The following is a 20,246-nucleotide window of genomic DNA, read 5'->3' on the forward strand; positions in this document are numbered from 1 at the left end:
CTAGAAAGTGATCTGATATATCTGTGGCCCCTCTATAAACATGTACATCCTGAAGTCTACTCAACAGTCTTTTATCTACCAATACATAATCCAACAAACTACTGTCATTTCGCCCTACATCATATCGTGTATACTTATTTATCCTCTTTTTCTTAAAATATGTATTACCTATAACTAAACCCCTTTCTATACAAAGTTCAATCAAAGGGCTCCCATTATCATTTACACCTGGCACCCCAAACTTACCTACCACACCCTCTCTAAAGGTTTCTCCTACTTTAGCATTCAGGTCCCCTACCACAATTACTCTCTCATTTGGTTCAAAGGCTCCTATACATTCACTTAACATCTCCCAAAATCTCTCTCTCTCCTCTGCATTTCTCTCTTCTCCAGGTGCATACACGCTTATTATGACCCACTTCTCGCATCCAACCTTTACTTTAATCCACATAATTCTTGAATTTACACATTCATATTCTCTTTTCTCCTTCCATAACTGATCATTTAACATTACTGCTACCCCTTCCTTTGCTCTAACTCTCTCAGATACTCCAGATTTAATCCCATTTATTTCCCCCCACTGAAACTCTCCTACCCCCTTCAGCTTTGTTTCGCTTAGGGCCAGGACATCCAACTTCTTTTCATTCATAACATCAGCAATCATCTGTTTCTTGTCATCCGCACTACATCCACGCACATTTAAGCAACCCAGTTTTATAAAGTTTTTCTTCTTCTCTTTTTTAGTAAATGTATACAGGAGAAGGGGTTACTAGCCCATTGCTCCCGGCATTTTAGTCGCCTCATACGACACGCATGGCTTACGGAGGAAAGATTCTTTTCCACTTCCCCATGGACAATAGAAGAAATAAAAAAGAACAAGAGCTATTTAGAAAAAGGAGAAAAACCTAGATGTATGTATATATATATATGCATGTGCGTGTCTGTGAAGTGTGACCAAAGTGTAAGTAGGAGTAGCAAGATATCCCTGTTATCTTAGCGTGTTTATGAGACAGAAAAAGAAAACCAGCAATCCTACCATCATGTAAAACAGTTACAGGTTTCTGTTTCACAGTCATCTGGCAGGACGGTAGTACTTCCCTGGGTGGTTGCTGTCTACCAACCTACTACCTATATATATATATATATATATATATAATATATAATATATATATATATATATATATATATATATGTATATATATATGTATATATATATATATATATATATATATATATATATATATATATATATATATATTTAACAAGTCTTGGTGGCCGTCTGTCACCAAGGCACGGTGACCCAAAAAAGAAAGAAAATCCCAAAAAAGAAAATACTTTAATCATCATTCAACACTTTCACCACACTCACACATTATCACTGCTTTTGCAGAGGTGCTCAGAATACAACAGTTTAGAAGCATATACGTATAAAGATACACAACATATCCCTCCAAACTGCCAATATCCCAAACCCCTCCTTTAAAGTGCAGGCATTGTACTTCCCATTTCCAGGACTCAAGTCCGACTATATGAAAATAACCGGTTTCCCTGAATCCCTTCACTAAATATTACCCTGCTCACACTCCAACAGATCGTCAGGTCCCAAGTATCATTCGTCTCCATTCACTCCTATCTAACACGCTCATGCACGCTTGCTGGAAGTCCAAGCCCCTCGCCCACAAAACCTCCTTTACCCCCTCTTTCCATCCCTTTCGAGGACGACCCCTACCCCTCTTCCTTCCCCTATAGATTTATATGCTTTCCATGTCATTCTACTTTGATCCATTCTCTCTAAATGACCAAACCACCTCAACAACCCCTCTTCTGCCCTCTGACTAATGCTTTTATTAACTCCACACCTTTTCCTAATTTCCACACTCCGAATTTTCTGCATAATATTTACACCACACATTGCCCTTAGACAGGACATCTCCACTGCCTCCAACCGTCTCCTCGCTGCTGCATTTACCACCCAAGCTTCACATCCATATAAGAGTGTTGGTACTACTATACTTTCATACATTCCCTTCTTTGCCTCCATAGATAACGTTTTTTGACTCCACATATACCTCAACGCACTACTCACCTTTTTTCCCTCATCAATTCTATGATTAACCTCATCCTTCATAAATCCATCCGCCGACACGTCAACTCCCAAGTATCTGAAAACATTCACTTCTTCCATACTCCTCCTCCCCAATTTGATATCCAATTTTTCTTTATCTAAATCATTTGATACCCTCATCACCTTACTCTTTTCTATGTTCACTTTCAACTTTCTACCTTTACACACATTCTCAAACTCATCCACTAACCTTTACAATTTTTCTTTAGAATCTCCCATAAGCACAGTATCATCAGCAAAAAGTAACTGTGTCAATTCCCATTTTGAATTTGATTCCCCATAATTTAATCCCACCCCTCTCCCGAACACCCTATTATTTACTTCTTTTACAACCCCATCTATAAATATATTAAACAACCATGGTGACATTACACATCCCTGTCTAAGACCTACTTTTACCAGGAAGTATTCTCCCTCTCTTCTACACACCCTAACCTGAGCCTCACTATCCTCATAAAAGCTCTTTTCAGCATTTAGTAACTTACCACCTATTCCATATACTTTCAACATCTGCCACATTGCTCCTCTATCCACTCTATCATATGCCTTTTCTAAATCCATAAATGCAATAAAAACTTCCCTACCTTTATCTAAATACTGTTCACATATATGCTTCAATGTAAACACTTGATCTACACATCCCCTACCCACTCTGAAACCTCCTTGCTCATCCGCAATCCTACATTCTGTCTTACCTCTAATTCTTTCAATTATAACCGTACCGTATACTTTTCCTGGTATACTCAGTAAACTTATTCCTCTATAATTTTTACAATCTCTTTTGTCCCCTTTCTCTTTATATAAAGGGACTATACATGCTCTCTGCCAATCCCTAGGTACCTTCCCCTCTTTCATACATTTATTAAACAAAAGTACCAACCACTCCAACACTATATCCCCCCCTGCTTTTAACATTTCTGTCATGATCCCATCAGTTCCAGCTGCTTTACCCCCTTTCATTCTGCGTAATGCCTCACGTACCTCCACCACACTTACATTCTGCTCTCCATTCACTGCTATCAAACACGCTCACGCATGCCTGCTGGAAGTCCAAGCCCCTCGCACACAAAACCTCCTTTACCCCCTCTCTCCAACGTTTCCTAGGCCGACCCCTACCCCGCCTTCCTTCCACTACAGACTGATACACTCTTGAAGTCATTCTGTTTCGCTCCATTCTCTCTACATGTCCGAACCACCTCAACAACCCTTCCTCAGCCCTCTGGACAACAGTTTTGGTAATCCCGCACCTCCTCCTAATTTCCAAACTACGAATTCTCTGCATTATATTCACACCACACATTGCCCTCAGACATGACATCTCCACTGCCTCCAGCCTTCTCCTAGCTGCAACATTCATCACCCATGCTTCACACCCATATAAGAGCGTTGGTAAAACTATACTCTCATACATTCCCCTCTTTGCCTCCAAGGACAAAGTTCTTTGTTTCCACAGACTCCTAAGTGCACCACTCACTCTTTTCCCCTCATCAATTCTATGATTCACCTCATCTTTCATAGACCCATCCGCTGACACGTCCACTCCCAAATATCTGAATACATTCACCTCCTCCATACTCTCTCCCTCCAATCTGATATTCAATCTTTCATCACCCAATCTTTTTGTTATCCTCATAACCTTACTCTTTCCTGTATTCACTTTCAATTTTCTTCTTTTGCACACCCTACCAAATTCATCCACCAATCTCTGCAACTTCTCTTCAGAATCTCCCAAGAGCACAGTGTCATCATCAAAGAGCAACTGTGACAACTCCCACTTTATGCGTGATTCTTTATCTTTTAATTCCACGCCTCTTGCCAAGACCCTCGCATTTACTTCTCTTACAACCCCATCTATAAATATATTAAACAACCACGGTGACATCACACATCCTTGTCTAAGGCCTACTTTTACTGGGAAATGATTTCCCTCTTTCCTACATACTCTAACTTGAGCCTCACTATCCTCGTAAAAACTCTTCACTGCTTTCAGTAACCTACCTCCTACACCATACACCTGCAACATCTGCCACATTGCCCCCCTATCCACCCTGTCATACGCCTTTTCCAAATCCATAAATGCCACAAAAACCTCTTTAGCCTTATCTAAATACTGTTCACTTATATGTTTCACTGTAAACACCTGGTCCACACACTCCCTACCTTTCCTAAAGCCTCCTTGTTCATCTGCTATCCTATTCTCCGTCTTACTCTTAATTCTTTCAATAATAACTCTACCATACACTTTGCCAGGTATATATATATATATATACACATACATACAGTAAGATGTAAGTAACTGAGGTAATTGCTTTACCATACGTATTTGCAGGTTTTATCCTACTTGGGTGATGAGGCTGATCACTATGGTCGACAGCGCATGTTTGGATCCCTGGGTTGGGGTCTCTCCATGTTCTTCGTAGGCATTGCTCTGGATCATTCTACTGCTTTCCCTGGACACCCCTGTGGGCCTCATGAGAAAGAGAGAAACTACACTATATGCTTTGCTGTTTTTAGTGTCCTCATGGGCTGTGCTCTCATCACAGCATCACAGTTTAAGGTAAGGCAACTATTTATATCTTGTTCTTAAACAGATAAAATGCACCTTTACACTTTAAAAAATGTCTCCTTGTATCCACTACCCCTTGTTCACCTAGCAGTGAATTGCTTGGTAATGTACAAAAAAAAAAGGAAAGTAAAGGAATTTTTTCACAAATGAACATACAGTAATGTATATGCAGATTAATAAATATTGAAACTTTATTTAAATTTTATGCACATTTATTATTGATTCTTTAAGGCTGGACCAAATTGATCTGTGAACATACACAGTATAACTTTCATGAAAATACAAAAATACATGTGGTATAATTAAAATTTTTGCCAAGGTTCATTATGTGTTTCAACAGTTTGATTACTCAGAAGCAATTACAAGCACTACACCAGAGGAAGCCAAGGAACCTGTGGATAATGGGCCACGTCCTTGGAATGAGCCCAAAATTCCCTTACAGGAACAGAAATCCCAAAGACAAAAGCTTGACGAAGCCATTGGCACAATTAAGGTGAGTTATCACAGCCTTTATAAAGGCACAAATAGTTCTCTTTTTTTTCTGGATATTTACAGCTCTGCATTATTATTATTATTATTATTATTATTATTATTATTATTATTATTATTATTATTATTATAGTAGTAGGTTGGTAGACAGCAACCACCCAGGGAGGTACTACCGTCCTGCCAAGTGAGTGTAAAACGGAAGCCTGTAATTGTTTTACATGATGGTAGGATTGCTGGTGTCTTTTGTCTGTCTCATAAATATGCAAGATTACAGGTATGTCTTGCTACTTCTACTTACACTTAGGTCACACTACACATACATGTACACGTTTATTTATACACACTCATCTGAGTTTTCTTTGATTTTATCTTAATAGTTCTTGGTCTTATTACTTTTCCTTTTATATCCATGGGGAAGTGGAATAAGAATCTTTCCTCCGTAAGCCATGCGTGTTGTAAAAGTCAACTAAAATGCCGGAAACAATGGGCTAGTAACCCCTTTTCCTGTAAAGATTACTAAAAAGAATAAGAAGAAGAAAATTGTCAAAGTGGGAAGTCTGAATGTGCGTGGATGTTGTGCAAATGATAAGAAAGAGATGATTGTGGATGTTATGAATGAGAAGAAACTGGATGTCCTGGCTTTAAGTGAAACAAAGCTGAAGGGGGTGGGAGAGTTTCAATGGAGAGGAATAAATGGGATTAGGTCAGGGGTTTCAAATAGAGTTACAGCTAAAGAAGGAGTAGCAATAATGTTGAAGGATAAGCTATGGCAGGAAAAGAGGGACTACAAATGTATAAATTCAAGGATTATGTGGAGTAAAATAAAGATTGGATGTGAAAAGTGGGTTATAGTAAGCGTGTATGCACCTGGAGAAGAGAGAAGTGTAGAGGAGAGAGAGAGAGATTCTGGGAAATGTTGAGTGAATGCGTGGGGAGTTTTGAATCAAGTGTGAGAGTAATGGTGGTTGGGGATTTCAATGCTAAAGTGGGTAAAAATGTTATGGAGGGAGTAGTAGGTAAATTTGGGGTGCCAGGGGTAAATGTAAATGGGGAGCCTTTAATTGAGCTATGTGTAGAAAGAAATTTGGTAATAAGTAATACATATTTTATGAAAAAGAGAATAAATAAATATACAAGGCATGATGTAGCACGTAATGAAAGTAGTTTGTTAGATTATGTATTGGTGGATAAAAGGTTGATGGGTAGGCTCCAGGATGTACATGTTTATAGAGGGGCAACTGATATATCGGATCATTATTTAGTTGTAGCTACAGTTAGAGTAAGAGGTAGATGGGAAAAGAGGAAGGTGGCAACAACAAGTAAGAGGGAGGTGAAAGTGTATAAACTAAGGGAGGAGGAAGTTCGGGCGAGATATAAGCGACTATTGGCAGAAAGGTGGGCTAGTGCAAAGATGAGTAGTGGGGGGTTGAAGAGGGTTGGAATAGTTTTAAAAATGCAGTATTAGAATGTGGGGCAGAAGTTTGTGGTTATAGGAGGGTGGGGGCAGGAGGAAAGAGGAGTGATTGGTGGAATGATGAAGTAAAGGGTGTGATAAAAGAGAAAAAGGTAGCTTACGAGAGGTTTTTACAAAGCAGAAGTGTTATAAGAAGAGCAGAGTATATGGAGAGTAAAAGAAAGGTTAAGAGAGTGGTGAGAGAGTGCAAAAGGAGAGCAGATGAAAGAGTGGGAGAGGCACTGTCAAGAAATTTTAATGAAAATAAGAAAAAATTTTGGAGTGAGTTAAACAAGTTAAGAAAGCCTAGGGAAAGTATGGATTTGTCAGTTAAAAACAGAGTAGGGGAGTTAGTAGATGGGGAGAGGGAGGTATTAGGTAGATGGCGAGAATATTTTGAGGAACTTTTAAATGTTGAGGAAGAAAGGGAGGCGGTAATTTCATGCACTGGCCAGGGAGGTATACCATCTTTTAGGAGTGAAGAAGAGCAGAATGTAAGTGTGGTGGAGGTACGTGAGGCATTACGTAGAATGAAAGGGGGTAAAGCAGCTGGAACTGATGGGATCATGACAGAAATGTTAAAAGCAGGGGGGGATATAGTGTTGGAGTGGTTGGTACTTTTGTTTAATAAATGTATGAAAGAGGGGAAGGTACCTAGGGATTGGCAGAGAGCATGTATAGTCCCTTTATATAAAGGGAAAGGGGACAAAAGAGATTGTAAAAATTATAGAGGAATAAATTTACTGAGTATACCAGGAAAAGTATACGGTAGGGTTATAATTGAAAGAATTAGAGGTAAGACAGAATGTAGGATTGCGGATGAGCAGGGAGGCTTCAGAGTGGGTAGGGGATGTGTAGATCAAGTGTTTACATTGAAGCATATATGTGAACAGTATTTAGATAAAGGTAGGGAAGTTTTTATTGCATTTATGGATTTAGAAAAGGCATATGATAGAGTGGATAGGGGAGCAATGTGGCAGATGTTGCAAGTATATGGAATAGGTGGTAAGTTACTAAATGCTGTAAAGAGCTTTTATGAGGATAGTGAGGCTCAGGTTAGGGTGTGTAGAAGAGAGGGAGAATACTTCTCGGTAAAAGTAGGTCTTAGACAGGGATGTGTAATGTCACCATGGTTGTTTAATATATTTATAGATGGGGTTGTGAAAGAAGTAAATGCTAGGGTGTTTGGGAGAGGGGTGGGATTAAATTATGGGGAATCAAATTCAAAATGGGAATTGACACAATTACTTTTTGCTAATGTTGCTGTGCTTATGGGAGATTCTAAAGAAAAATTGCAAAGGTTAGTGGATGAGTTTGAGAATGTGTGTAAAGGTAGAAAGTTGAAAGTGAACATAGAAAAGAGTAAGGTGATGAGGGTATCAAATGATTTAGATAAAGAAAAATTGGATATCAAATTGGGGAGGAGGAGTATGGAAGAAGTGAATGTTTTCAGATACACTGTACTTGGGAGTTGACGTGTCGGCAGATGGATTTATGAAGGATGAGGTTAATCATAGAATTGATGAGGGAAAAAAGGTGATTGGTGCGTTGAGGTATATGTGGAGTCAAAAAACGTTATCTATGGAGGCAAAGAAGGGAATGTATGAAAGTATAGTAGTACCAACACTCTTATATGGATGTGAAGCTTGGGTGGTAAATGCAGCAGCGAGGAGACGGTTGGAGGCAGTGGAGATGTCCTGTCTAAGGGCAGTGTGTGGTGTAAATATTATGCAGAAAATTCGGAGTGTAGAAATTAGGAAAAGGTGTGGAGTTAATAAAAGCATTAGTCAGAGGGCAGAAGAGGGGTTGTTGAGGTGGTTTGGTCATTTAGAGAGAATGGATCAAAGTAGAATGACATGGAAAGCATATAAATCTATAGGGGAAGGTAGGAGGGGTAGGGGTTGTCCTCAAAAGGGTTGGAAAGAGGGGGTAAAGGAGATTTTGTGGGCTAGGGGCTTGGACTTGCAGCAAGCGTGCATGAGCATGTTAGATAGGAGTGAATGGAGACGAATGATACTTGGGACCTGACGATCTGTTGGAGTGTGAGCAGGGTAATGTTTAGTGAAGGGATTCAGGGAAACCTAGGTAGTAGGTTGGTAGACAGCAACCGCCCAGGGAGGTACTACCGTCCTGCCAAGTGAGTGTAAAACGAAAGCCTGTAATTGTTTTACATGATGGTAGGATTGCTGGTGTCCTTTTTTCTGTCTCATGAACATGCAAGATTTCAGGTACGTCTTGCTACTTCTACTTACACTTAGGTCACACTACACATACATGTACAAGCATATATATACACACCCCTCTGGGTTTTCTTCTATTTTCTTTCTAGTTCTTATTCTTGTTTATTTCCCCTTATCTCCATGGGGAAGTGGAACAGAATTCTTCCTCCGTAAGCCATGCGTGTTGTAAGAGGCGACTAAAATGCCGGGAGCAAGGGGCTAGTAACCTCTTTTCCTGTATATATTACTAAATGTAAAAGGAGAAACTTTTGTTTTCCTTTTGGGCCACCCCGCCTCGGTGGGATACAGCCGGTGTGTTGAAAGAAAGAAAGATTCAGGGAAACCGGTTATTTTCATATAGTCGGACTTGAGTCCTGGAAATGGGAAGTACAATGCCTGCACTTTAAAGGAGGGGTTTGGGATATTGGCAGTTTGGAGGGATATGTTGTGTATCTTTATACGTATATGCTTCTAAGCTGTTGTATTCTGAGCACCTCTGCAAAAGCAGTGATAATGTGTGAGTGTGGTGAAAGTGTTGAATGATGATGAAAGTATTTTCTTTTTGGGGATTTTCTTTCTTTTTTGGGTCACCCTGCCTCGGTGGGAGACGGCCGACTTGTTGAAAAAAAAAAAATTATTATTATTATTGTTATTATTATTTATTATTATTATTATTTTCATATAGTCGGACTTGAGTCCTGGAAATGGGAAGTACAATGCCTGCACTTTAAAGGAGGGGTTTGGGATATTGGCAGTTTGGAGGGATATGTTGTGTGTCTTTATATGTGTATGCTTCTGGACTGTTGTATTCTGAGCACCTCTGCAAAAACAGTGATAATGTGCGAGTGTGGTGAAAGTGTTGAATGATGATGAAAGTATTTTCTTTTTGGGGATTTTCTTTCTTTTTTTTTTGGGTCACCCTGCCTCGGTGGGAAACGGCCGACTTGTTGAAAAAAAAAAAAAAAAAAAATTATTATTATTATTATTATTATGAAAGATGAGGTGAATTATAGAATTGATGAGGGGAAAAGGGTGAGTGGTGCACTTAGGAGTCTATGGAGACAAAGAACTTTGTCCTTGGAGGCAATGAGGGGAATGTATGAGAGTATAGTTTTACCAACGCTCTTATATGGGTGTGAAGCATGGGTGATGAATGTTGCAGCTAGGAGATGGCTGGAGGCAGTGGAGATGTCATGTCTGAGGGCAATGTGTGGTGTGAATATAATGCAGAGAATTCGTAGTTTGGAAGTTAGCAGGAGGTGCGGGATTACCAAAACTGTTGTTCAGAGGGCTGAGGAAGGGTTGTTGAGGTGGTTCGGACATGTAGAGAGAATGGAGCGAAACAGAGTGACTTCAAGAGTGTATCAGTCTGTAGTGGAAGGAAGGCGGGGTAGGGGTCGGCCTAGGAAAGGTTGGAGGGAGGGGGTAAAGGAGGTTTTGTGTGCGAGGGACTTGGACTTCCAGCAGGCATGCGTGAGCGTGTTTGATAGGAGTGAATGGAGACAAATGGTTTTTAATACTTGACGTGCTGTTGGAGTGTGAGCAAAGTAACCTTGATAATAGACTCAAATTTCATACACATATACAACAAATTTCTAAGAAAATTTCCAAGACTGTAGGCATACTATCGAAGATACGGTACTATGCTCCACAGTCAGCCCTCCTGGCCCTATATCACTCTCTTATTTACCCCTATCTCACCTATGGAATTTGTGCATGGGGCTCAACATCAAGTAACCATCTCAGACCACTAATTACCCAACAAAAGGCTGCAGTTAGAATGATAACAAATTCTCACTACAGGCAGCACACTCCACCAATATTCAATACACTCAACCTACTCACCATACAAAACATCCATACTTATTACTGCACCTATTACATACATAGAACACTCAACTCTGATATTAACCCTCCCCTCAAACATCTCCTTGCCAACCTCAACAGAACACATGACCATAACACAAGGCACAGATCACTCTTTGATATTCCTCGTGTCCATCTCACGCTATGCAAAAACTCAATGCACATAAAAGGCCCTAAAATCTGGAATTCATTACCTGTAAATATAAAAGAAACACTACCTGTTTATAAATTCAAGTCTCTTCTCAAAGATCACTTACTCACCCAAAACCAAGTAAATACTGAATAACTGAACCTTATAAATTGTATATCTTAAATGTTTCTCACAATTATATCACATAAATGTTAAACCTAAAACTCAATCTAACTTTATTTTTTTTTAAATACACTACCTAACAGAATACTCCATTCTACTGAATTTATAACAATGCATGCAACCATATGACCTGTCTTTGTAATACTCACTTGTGCTTTATAGTAATCAGTTTACATTAATGTTTTTCACTGATTTCATCATTGCTTAGTTAATCTTAAGTTAATTTTAAGCCAGCCCATAATGCTATGCATAGTATAAGTGGCTTTGGCATGCTGCTCTTATCTGTATTTTTTTTTGTACCTCTGTAAGTGTGCTCAAATTATAAATAAATAAATAAATAAATAAATAAATAAATGAAGGGATTCAGGGAAACCGGCAGGCCGGACTTGAGTCCTGGAGATGGGAAGTACAGTGCCTGCACTCTGAAGGAGGGGTGTTAATGTTGCAGTTTAAAAACTGTAGTGTAAAGCACCCTTCTGGCAAGACAGTGATGGAGTGAATGATGGTGAAAGTTTTTCTTTTTCGGGCCACCCTGCCTTGGTGGGAATCGGCCAGTGTGATAATAAAAAAAAATAATTATTTATTATTATTATTATTATTATAACTATGGGGAAATGCTAAACTTGTATGGGTCATACAGTGCCTAAGGATTGGAATGTAATAAAGCTTAATCCAAGGAGAGAGATAGTACCTTCAATTCCTTACATCAGTAGGTATTTCAAGCATTACCTGCCTTCATGAAGGAATATATCTTTGTAGAAGTCCTTTAAGAAGATTTCCTAATACCTTATAAAATAAATGGTTATAACTATGACCACAGTTTTTAAAGGGGTGGACCAGTAAGCCAGCAGAAGGCCTCGGTCAGATGACCAAAAGCTCCAATGGCGGGTCATCATATGACTAAGACCTGCGACAGGAAACACTTATCCTGGTTCCTGACAAACCTCCTTACCTAACCTAACCTCCAGATCATAACTCAAGTTAATAATTAAGCAAAACTCAAGGAAGTCCAGCAATATGGCTTATTTCCATGGGTATCTCTGTCTGCTGACTTAAGATCAGTGTCATATTTGCAGTAAAATGCTATAACCATAATAAAAAAATAGTTTATACCACCATAATAGCTATAAATCCTGTCTCCCTTCAATATAAAATGGTCTTACATACTGATTACATTTCCTGGTACGCAGGTATATATAACATTTTATGCATTCATCTTCAGTCGTACTAAGATGCAATCTTAGAAATTATTGGCTTATAAAATCATGAGTATACATAGGTTACTGGTGAGTTTATACTGATATTTATATTCATCTTTATGTAGCTTTGTGCATATGGATCCACACTGACTTGAATACTATATTCATCTATATATTAATGCATTACATCTCTTTTACCCAGACTTCAAATCGCCATACTGTACTCATAATTTTTAAGTTTACCTATGTATAATTATTATTCCATGTCTATGTATTTATGATGGGTATGGGGTGCATAATAAACATATTAAACTAACTGTATGAATGTTTGTTTGTATGTTTATGAATGTATGTATGCATGTATATATTTATCAATATGGTATTCACATCATTTGATATACAGTACATTATACATCCAGTGATAGGAATCATGAACTGTACTTCATTACCAGATGACAGATGCATTAAGTAATGAAAATCTTATTGCTTTATCAGACCAAGATCTTCGCTCAAACAATGAAGGAGATGCCAGAATGGTTTGTGGTGTTGAGGGAGTTTAAGAATCTCCGGTGTGGTGCCTTCCTCTTCGTTGCCTGGTGGATGGGCTTTGGCATTGGTCTCATATTTGCCTTCTTGTTCTGGCATTTACAGGTGAGTTTTGAAATGTGGAAAATTAAATCAGTGTATCTCTAGTAATTATGATAAAGAACAGCCTAACTGTTGCTGTCATGCAGCCTCATATATGACACAAAATTAATTACTATTATCCTATGGTGGCTCTACAGGCCTACAGGATGGGTATAGGGTGCATAATAAAGATATTAAATTAATTAACTCTCCTTCCCAGGACTATGGTGGCACCCCTACAGTATTTGGTATTGCTAGCGTCATGAATCACATCTCTGAAATTTTTGCTTACTTCTTCAGCTTCCGACTCATTGCTCAGATTGGACATGTAAAGGTAAAAAAAAGGCACATTAATAATGTTTGTTAGTACAGTAATTTTGCTAATTTCTCAATCACATGAAAATGAATTATAGAGAATTTATCATTAACAGTGATAAAGGCCCTGTATCATTATGCTGCATCACACATGCTCTCCATGTGAGGTGATGCAATGTTGCTAATTTTGTCTTTCTTAATAGTAGTTTTGTTAGTGCTTATAAATAAATTTCTCTCATGTATTTCTTTTTCTCCCATTTCCAGTTTCTTATATTCCAACCTTATATCTTATTTGTTCTGACATTTGACATTTCCAATAAAATATTTATGATCAGTTAATAATTTTGTTGTACATCAGGTGCTATGTATTGGACTGACAGGCAATGTACTGCGTTTCCTCTATATTTCCTGGATGAAGGACCCTTGGTGGGTCCTGCCTTTTGAGTTTATTCAAGGTTAGTATTTACGGAACGAGGATACAGTATTTATTTTTATGTAGTTTAATTTAGAAAATATGATTTTATTCAGTCCATGTTGAGAAAATCATATATAACTAGTAAATTAACTTTCATACTGTGCCTCTGCAATATGCTTTGATTATTATTATTGTTATATTAACGAGAGTAGCACTAAACCTGAAGAGGTCACACAGTGCTTGGGGTTAATGGAAGGCAATCAAATATGGTCTAAGGAGAGGAATGATAGGTCCAGATCCTTGGCTGAAGAGCCTCTCATGAGGAAAATGGTGCCTTGAATCAAACAGTGGATCATCAAGTAACACTTTTTTGTTCACGTTACCATGGTTGAAAAATTATGGCAAATTTTCTTGGAACATGCCGTATTTTTCATCTAAAACAGAGTAAATGTAGGGGAAAATGTAACACACTGCAGGTTTATTCCCCTTTTGTCTTGCAGTGAGCCTATTGGTGAGGCTGTTTTCTTATGGAGGGCCTACCTAACATGAAGAACTATCAAAGCTATGACAAATATCACAAGAGTAAAAAGCTCTTAAAATGGGCCAATTTATAACATACTGTATTAGAAGCACATTCAAATCCCTCCAATGTTTCAATGACTGATCACTAGAGTTAGCGTGTGCCTCTTCGGAGCTGACCCAAAATATTAAATGAGGCTTGCCTGTATAAGACTTCAAGAGCTGCGGAGACAAATGCTGATGTATAACAATCAAGGTATTGTACTAGATGATGATGATTGGTGTGGTGTTGCAGGAATAACCCATGCTGCAGTGTGGGCTGCCTGCTGCTCATACATTGCTCACAACACTTCCCCACACCTTCGTTCATCATCACAGGGTGTATTGCAAGGAATCCATCACGGCTTTGGCAGAGGGTGTGGAGCTATCATTGGTGGAATATTTGTAAATTTCTTCGGTAAGTCTTTCTTCTACAGAGTTTTCCAAGTGTTATATGAATGGATATTATGAAGCTCAGTTTAGCCTTCATATATAGTATTGCTGCTCAGGCCAAGGAATTCATCTCTAATCTGTGATCACTTAAGACTTTAGTCTCAGATGTGTACTTATTAGCACATGAGAATAGTGCATGTGATTTTCAGTGTGTAGTGATGGGTGCAGAGCTATGATCATAGTATCCCATCTCCATTTTTTTATTTAATTTAAATATTGGCTGTTTGCGGTGACATCTAAACTGTCGTATCTGAGCGCCTCTGCAAAGACAGTGATTGTGTGAATGATGGTGAAAGTGTTTCTTTCTTTTTTGAGTCGTGCTACCTCGGTGGGAGACGGCCATGTTAAAACAATTAATACTGTATAATCAAATTAAGTCCTAGGTAGTAGGTTGGTAGACAGCAACCGCCCAGGGAGGTACTACTGTCTACCGTCCTGCCAGGTGAGTGTAAAACTGAAGCGTGTAATTGTTTTACACAATGGTAGGATTGCTGGTGTCTTTTTTTTTTTCTGTCTCATACACATGCAAGATTTCAGGTACGTCTTGCTACTTCTACTTACACTTAGGTCACACTACAACATACATGTACAAGCATATATGTACACACCCCTTTGGGTTTTCTTCTATTTTCTTTCTAGTTCTTTTTCTTGTTTATTTCCTCTTACCTCCATGGGGAAATGGAACAGAATTCTTCCTCCGTAAGCCATGCGTGTTGTAAGAGGCGACTAAAATGCTGGGAGCAAGGGGCTAGTAACCCCTTCTCCTGTATATATTACTAAATGTAAAAGGAGAAACTTTCGTTTTTCCTTTTGGGCCAACCCGCCTCGGTGGGATACGGCAGGTGTGTTGAAAGAAGAAAGAATCAAATTAAGTGTTAAACTTGAGAGGGGTCATACAGTACTTTTAAATTTTAAGTGGTTGTGGCACTTACTACCTCCTTGCATCCTATTTCATTGTTTTATAGCTCTGAGAAGAACAATTTTTTAGTAGCCTTATGGCACTTTTTTGTAGCTTTCAATTGTGGTCTTTTCTTCCTGCTGATGGCCCTATGAAATTATACATTATTTATTCATTTTTTATTTTCTTTATGATCTTATAGTTGGTAATCATGTCTCCTCTTTCTTCCTTTCAGTCACCATTATTTTTCAGCCATTCTTCATAGCTCGTCTTTCATTTTTATCTGTGGGAGCCATTTTGTAGCTTGTTCCTATCTTTCTATTATGTGAATGTCATATCACCACTTTGTATAACAATTTTGGCATAAAGCATGCTGTGAATAACTGTTATTTTAGAGCTTCAGTTAACTTATCTTTTTTTTACCACTGATGCCTCATACAACCCTTCATCTGATGATTTTAATACAGTATTACACAATCTGTATTCTTTGTATAGCCTGTTATTCCTTTCTTCCATTTCCATTACACAAATATCTCCGCTAAATTCTATCATCCATCTATCACTATTTGCAGGATTTAAGTAGTCATTAATTTTTTTTTTTTTAGCAAGTCGGCTGTCTCCCACCAAGGCAGGGTGACCTAAAGAGAAAGAAAATCCCCAAAAAGAAAATACTTTCATCATCATTCAACACTTTCATCTCACTCACACATAATCACTGTTTTTGCAGAGGTGCCCAGAATACAACAGCTTAGAAGTATATCATATAAAAATACACAATATATCTCTCCAAACTGCCAATATCCCAAACCCCTCCTTTAGAGTGCAGACATTGTACTTCCCATTTCCAGGACTCAAGTCCGGTTATATAAAATAACTGGTTTTCCTGAATCCCTTCACTAAATATTACCCTGCTCACACTCCAGCAGATCGTCAGGTCCCAAATACCATTTGTCTCCATTCACTCCTATCTAACACGCTCACACACGCTTGCTGGAAGTCCAAACCCCTCGCCCACAACACCTCCTTTATCCCCTCCCTCCAACCTTTTCGAGGACGACCCCTACCCCGCCTTCCTTCCCCTACAGATTTATACGCTCTCCATGTCATTCTACTTTGATCCATTCTCTCTAAATGACCAAACCACCTCAACAAAACCCTCTTCAGCCCTCTGACTAATACTTTTATTAACTCCACACCTTCTCCTGATTTCCACACTCCGAATTTTCTGCATAATATTTACACCACATATTGCTCTTAGACTTATACTTATTTTGGACAGGATATTTGCATTATCCACAAATATATAGCTTATGTTCTGAAGCTCTATTGTTAGTGTACTCAGCACACACACTGAAGTCCGTGGTTTGATCCCCAGGATGGGTGGAAACAATAGGATGTGTTTCCTTAAGACACCTGCTGTCCCTATTCACCCATCAATAAAATAGGTACATGGGTGTTAGTCGACTGATGTGGGTCACATCCTGGGGACAAAATTGACCTAATTTGCCTGAAATGCTCTGCATAACCAGGGGCTTTCTATATAGTAGTACAGTATGTCATTTATGCCAGCTAGGCCTGTATACCTTGTACATGTGCTTGTAGAAATAAAGATTATTATTATTTTGAATATAAAGCCCTGTGTCTATGTTACTCATTTTGATTACGAGTAGTATTGCTTGTTTTCATTCAGGTCAGGTTTAGTGCTTCAGGTGATTATAATATTCTTATTTCATTCAGGTACCTCTGTTGTGTTCCGATCATATGGAGTGGTGTCTCTTATTGTCCTTGCTGCATTTATATTCATCAACTTCTACCGGAAAGATGTTGGCTTCCAGCCTGACCTGCCACCTGAAGAGGACCCACGTGAAATGGCTGAAGAGGGAACTGCTCTTGCTCCACACGGAGTTCCAGCTAACCCTCTTCCAAGGGCATTAAGCTCTCAAAAGCTGAATGAGGGTGCAAGTGATGCAGGATATGGCACTTACAATGCAACAAATGGGATGCTGGATATACCAGGTATGTTTGATACATCGAAATGTAATAATGTGGCAAAAATGTAAAAAAAAAAAATTCTCTTTCAAGAAGACAAAATATTCTAAATCAAAGCACCAGATTGTGTCTCCACAGTTAATGCTTTAAATTTATTAATGTAATAAATTATAAAATCAGGATAAAAATTACATATGCTCTTTAATAACTTAGGTAGTGGAGGTGGCGGTGCCAATCCCTTCATCCAGGGTGGTACTGGTGGCAGCGGTGGTAGCGGAGGGTATAACTACACCACTCAGCCTCCTCCACCAATCTTCTCTGAAACTAATCCCTTCAGAAACTACTTTGCACCATCCAGTCCTTTCCCTAATAAGGACTCACCTGTTACATCACCAGATCTCAGCCCTGATTATGAAAGCATCAAAAACAGATTCCAGGTAAGTTTAATATAAAGGTCGAGTTTTAATTAAGAAACGAGACAAAAAAAAGTGGCAGTGTTGAAAGAAAAATTGTGAAACTACAATATACATAAATGGGTCTATGAAAGATGATGTTAACCATAGAATTAATGAGAGGATAAAGGTGGGTGTTGCATTGAGGCATCTGTGGAAACAAGGAACTTATCCATGGAGGCAAAAAAGGGAAATGTACCACTGAATAGTGGTACCAACATTGTTGTATGAGTGTGAAGCATAGGTTTTAAATGCTGCAGCGAGGAAGGGGAAGGTAGTGATGTCCTGCTTGAGGGCGATATATGATGTGAATATTATGTAGGAAATTCAAAGTGTAGAGATTAGGTGTGAGGTTACTAAAGGCATAAATTCAGAGGGTGGGGGAGGGGTTGTTGAAGTAGTCTGGGCATTTAGAGAGGATGGAGCAAAATGAGATGATTAGGAGAGTGCATAAATCTGGGGTGGAGGGAAGAAGAGACAGGGGTCATCCTAGGAAGGGTTGGAGAGAAGGGGTTAAAGAAGTTTTGAGTGCTAAGGGCTTGAACATCCAACAGGCATTGGCTCAGAGTGAGTGAAGATAAGTGGTTTTTATGACATGATGTGCTGTTGGAGTGTGAGCAACGTAACCTTTGCTAAGAAAATCTGGTGAACCAGTTAGCCAGATTTGAATTTTTGAGGTTGGAAGTACAGTGCCTATATTATATAAGAGGGGTTAGGATTTTGCAGTTCAGAGGACCATTTGAACTATGTCAGTGCACTTCTGGCAAGACATTGATAAATGAATGGTTGTAAATGTGTTTCCTGTTATTTTTTGGGTTATCCTACTATGGTAGGACTGCTGGTGTGTTAAATATAGAATAAAATAAATAAATGCTTAAAATGAAGTTTAAGAATAGCAGTTTTGAGAAAGAAATTTTCAAGTTATATCCATGTGAGACTATACATCAAATTCTTAAAATATTGTATTTACCAGTGCTTAAATGTGAATTACAATTATTAGTACCCTACCTTGGTGGGAAATGGCCAATGTGCTAATAATAAAAATAAAGTTATAAAATAATTCTGAAGACTTTGTATATTTTACAGGCCTACAATGATCTTCTGAATGGAAGAAATGAGATAAAGGATGATTCAAAATCTCTGAAGTCTCCACGACATATTCAAAATCCACAGCCAGAGGTCCCACAACCTGTAACGCATGACCACAATCCACAGCCACCATCCACTGCTAATGACTACAACTGGTAGATCAGAGTTCCAAACAAGGCCTAATGAAAAATTTTCTAGGCTTGCTTGTGAGGGTCCTACAAAAATTAAGAAAAAATACTCTTGTCTATAGCTGAAATATTACAGGATGTAGGTACTCCTGTGTTAATACCATCCATCTTACAGAAAATGCAGCATCTGTACTGGATTTCATTATTGTTAATATCTAGAGTACACTGGCATACTAATAAAAATAATGTTAAATTATATACACATATTATAAATGAAAAATATCGAGACCTATTCTGGATAAGCAGTCTTTATATACAACTGGATAGCCACAAATTGTTTAATTTTATTTATTCAGGATAAATCTTTATTTTTAAACATTAATTATCTTGTTCCCCTGTTCATTTATGAGATAAAAAAATTGTTTAATAAAAACTTTTTTGGGCATAGTCTGATCTGGTTCGCGGAAAAACAAAAGTGCAAGTTGTTAAGAGAAAACTTCAGGATTTAAAGTATTTGATGATAATATCCACTTCAGAACTACAGTATTATTTTGGTCCATCCATTATACTGCACTATCTTTTCAAATACTGCATTATTTGTATTCACGAATGGTACAGCATTTCCAAATAGTTGTAAGATAATGAACCACAAACATAAACTGTGTCTGATTTCTGTGCTTTATTACATACCATAGTCCAGTGAAGGAAACTATGTATAATTGCAATGTATTCTTTTTAATATTCATAATTGCCATCCAGAATGTTTATAAGTACATGTATTTTGTATTCAGCCAGACTTTGACTGTTTTCACTGGTTGTCTTTATGAAACAAAAATAGACTATATCCAATACTGTATGTACAAATCTTAGTGCTGTACTATAACTGAACAACAAACTATATATAGTTGGTCCACTTCTCAAAATTTCAGTCAAAACTTCATCTCTCTTTCTGTGCATGGTCTCAAAAAAGATACTTTCTTTATATTTGTAATAAATTCAGCAAGGTATGACAGTAAAAAAATAAGTGCATTTTATAATTCACGTAATGTATATCATATAACAACATTTGCATGTTTATGTGTTATGAATTAC

The 20,246-nt window shown here is 38.2% G+C and overlaps 1 protein-coding gene across 1 annotated transcript in view; it reads left to right on the top strand.

Moving 5' to 3' along the window:
- Nucleotides 1–19,496, top strand: part of jef (major facilitator superfamily domain-containing protein 6 jef) — a 38,541-nt gene extending 19,045 nt beyond the window's left edge. The window contains exons 5-13 of the mRNA XM_053789702.2: nucleotides 4,455–4,682; nucleotides 5,032–5,184; nucleotides 12,726–12,881; nucleotides 13,078–13,191; nucleotides 13,531–13,627; nucleotides 14,402–14,563; nucleotides 17,234–17,512; nucleotides 17,699–17,922; nucleotides 19,024–19,496. Of these exons, the coding sequence (XP_053645677.1) occupies nucleotides 4,455–4,682; nucleotides 5,032–5,184; nucleotides 12,726–12,881; nucleotides 13,078–13,191; nucleotides 13,531–13,627; nucleotides 14,402–14,563; nucleotides 17,234–17,512; nucleotides 17,699–17,922; nucleotides 19,024–19,185 (1,575 nt within the window). The 3' untranslated portion in view covers nucleotides 19,186–19,496. The remainder of the gene's footprint in view (nucleotides 1–4,454; nucleotides 4,683–5,031; nucleotides 5,185–12,725; nucleotides 12,882–13,077; nucleotides 13,192–13,530; nucleotides 13,628–14,401; nucleotides 14,564–17,233; nucleotides 17,513–17,698; nucleotides 17,923–19,023) is intronic.
- Nucleotides 19,497–20,246: the final 750 nt, after the last annotated feature.

This window comes from Cherax quadricarinatus, chromosome 68, assembly GCF_038502225.1.
Source record: "Cherax quadricarinatus isolate ZL_2023a chromosome 68, ASM3850222v1, whole genome shotgun sequence".
Classification (NCBI taxonomy): domain Eukaryota; kingdom Metazoa; phylum Arthropoda; class Malacostraca; order Decapoda; family Parastacidae; genus Cherax; species Cherax quadricarinatus.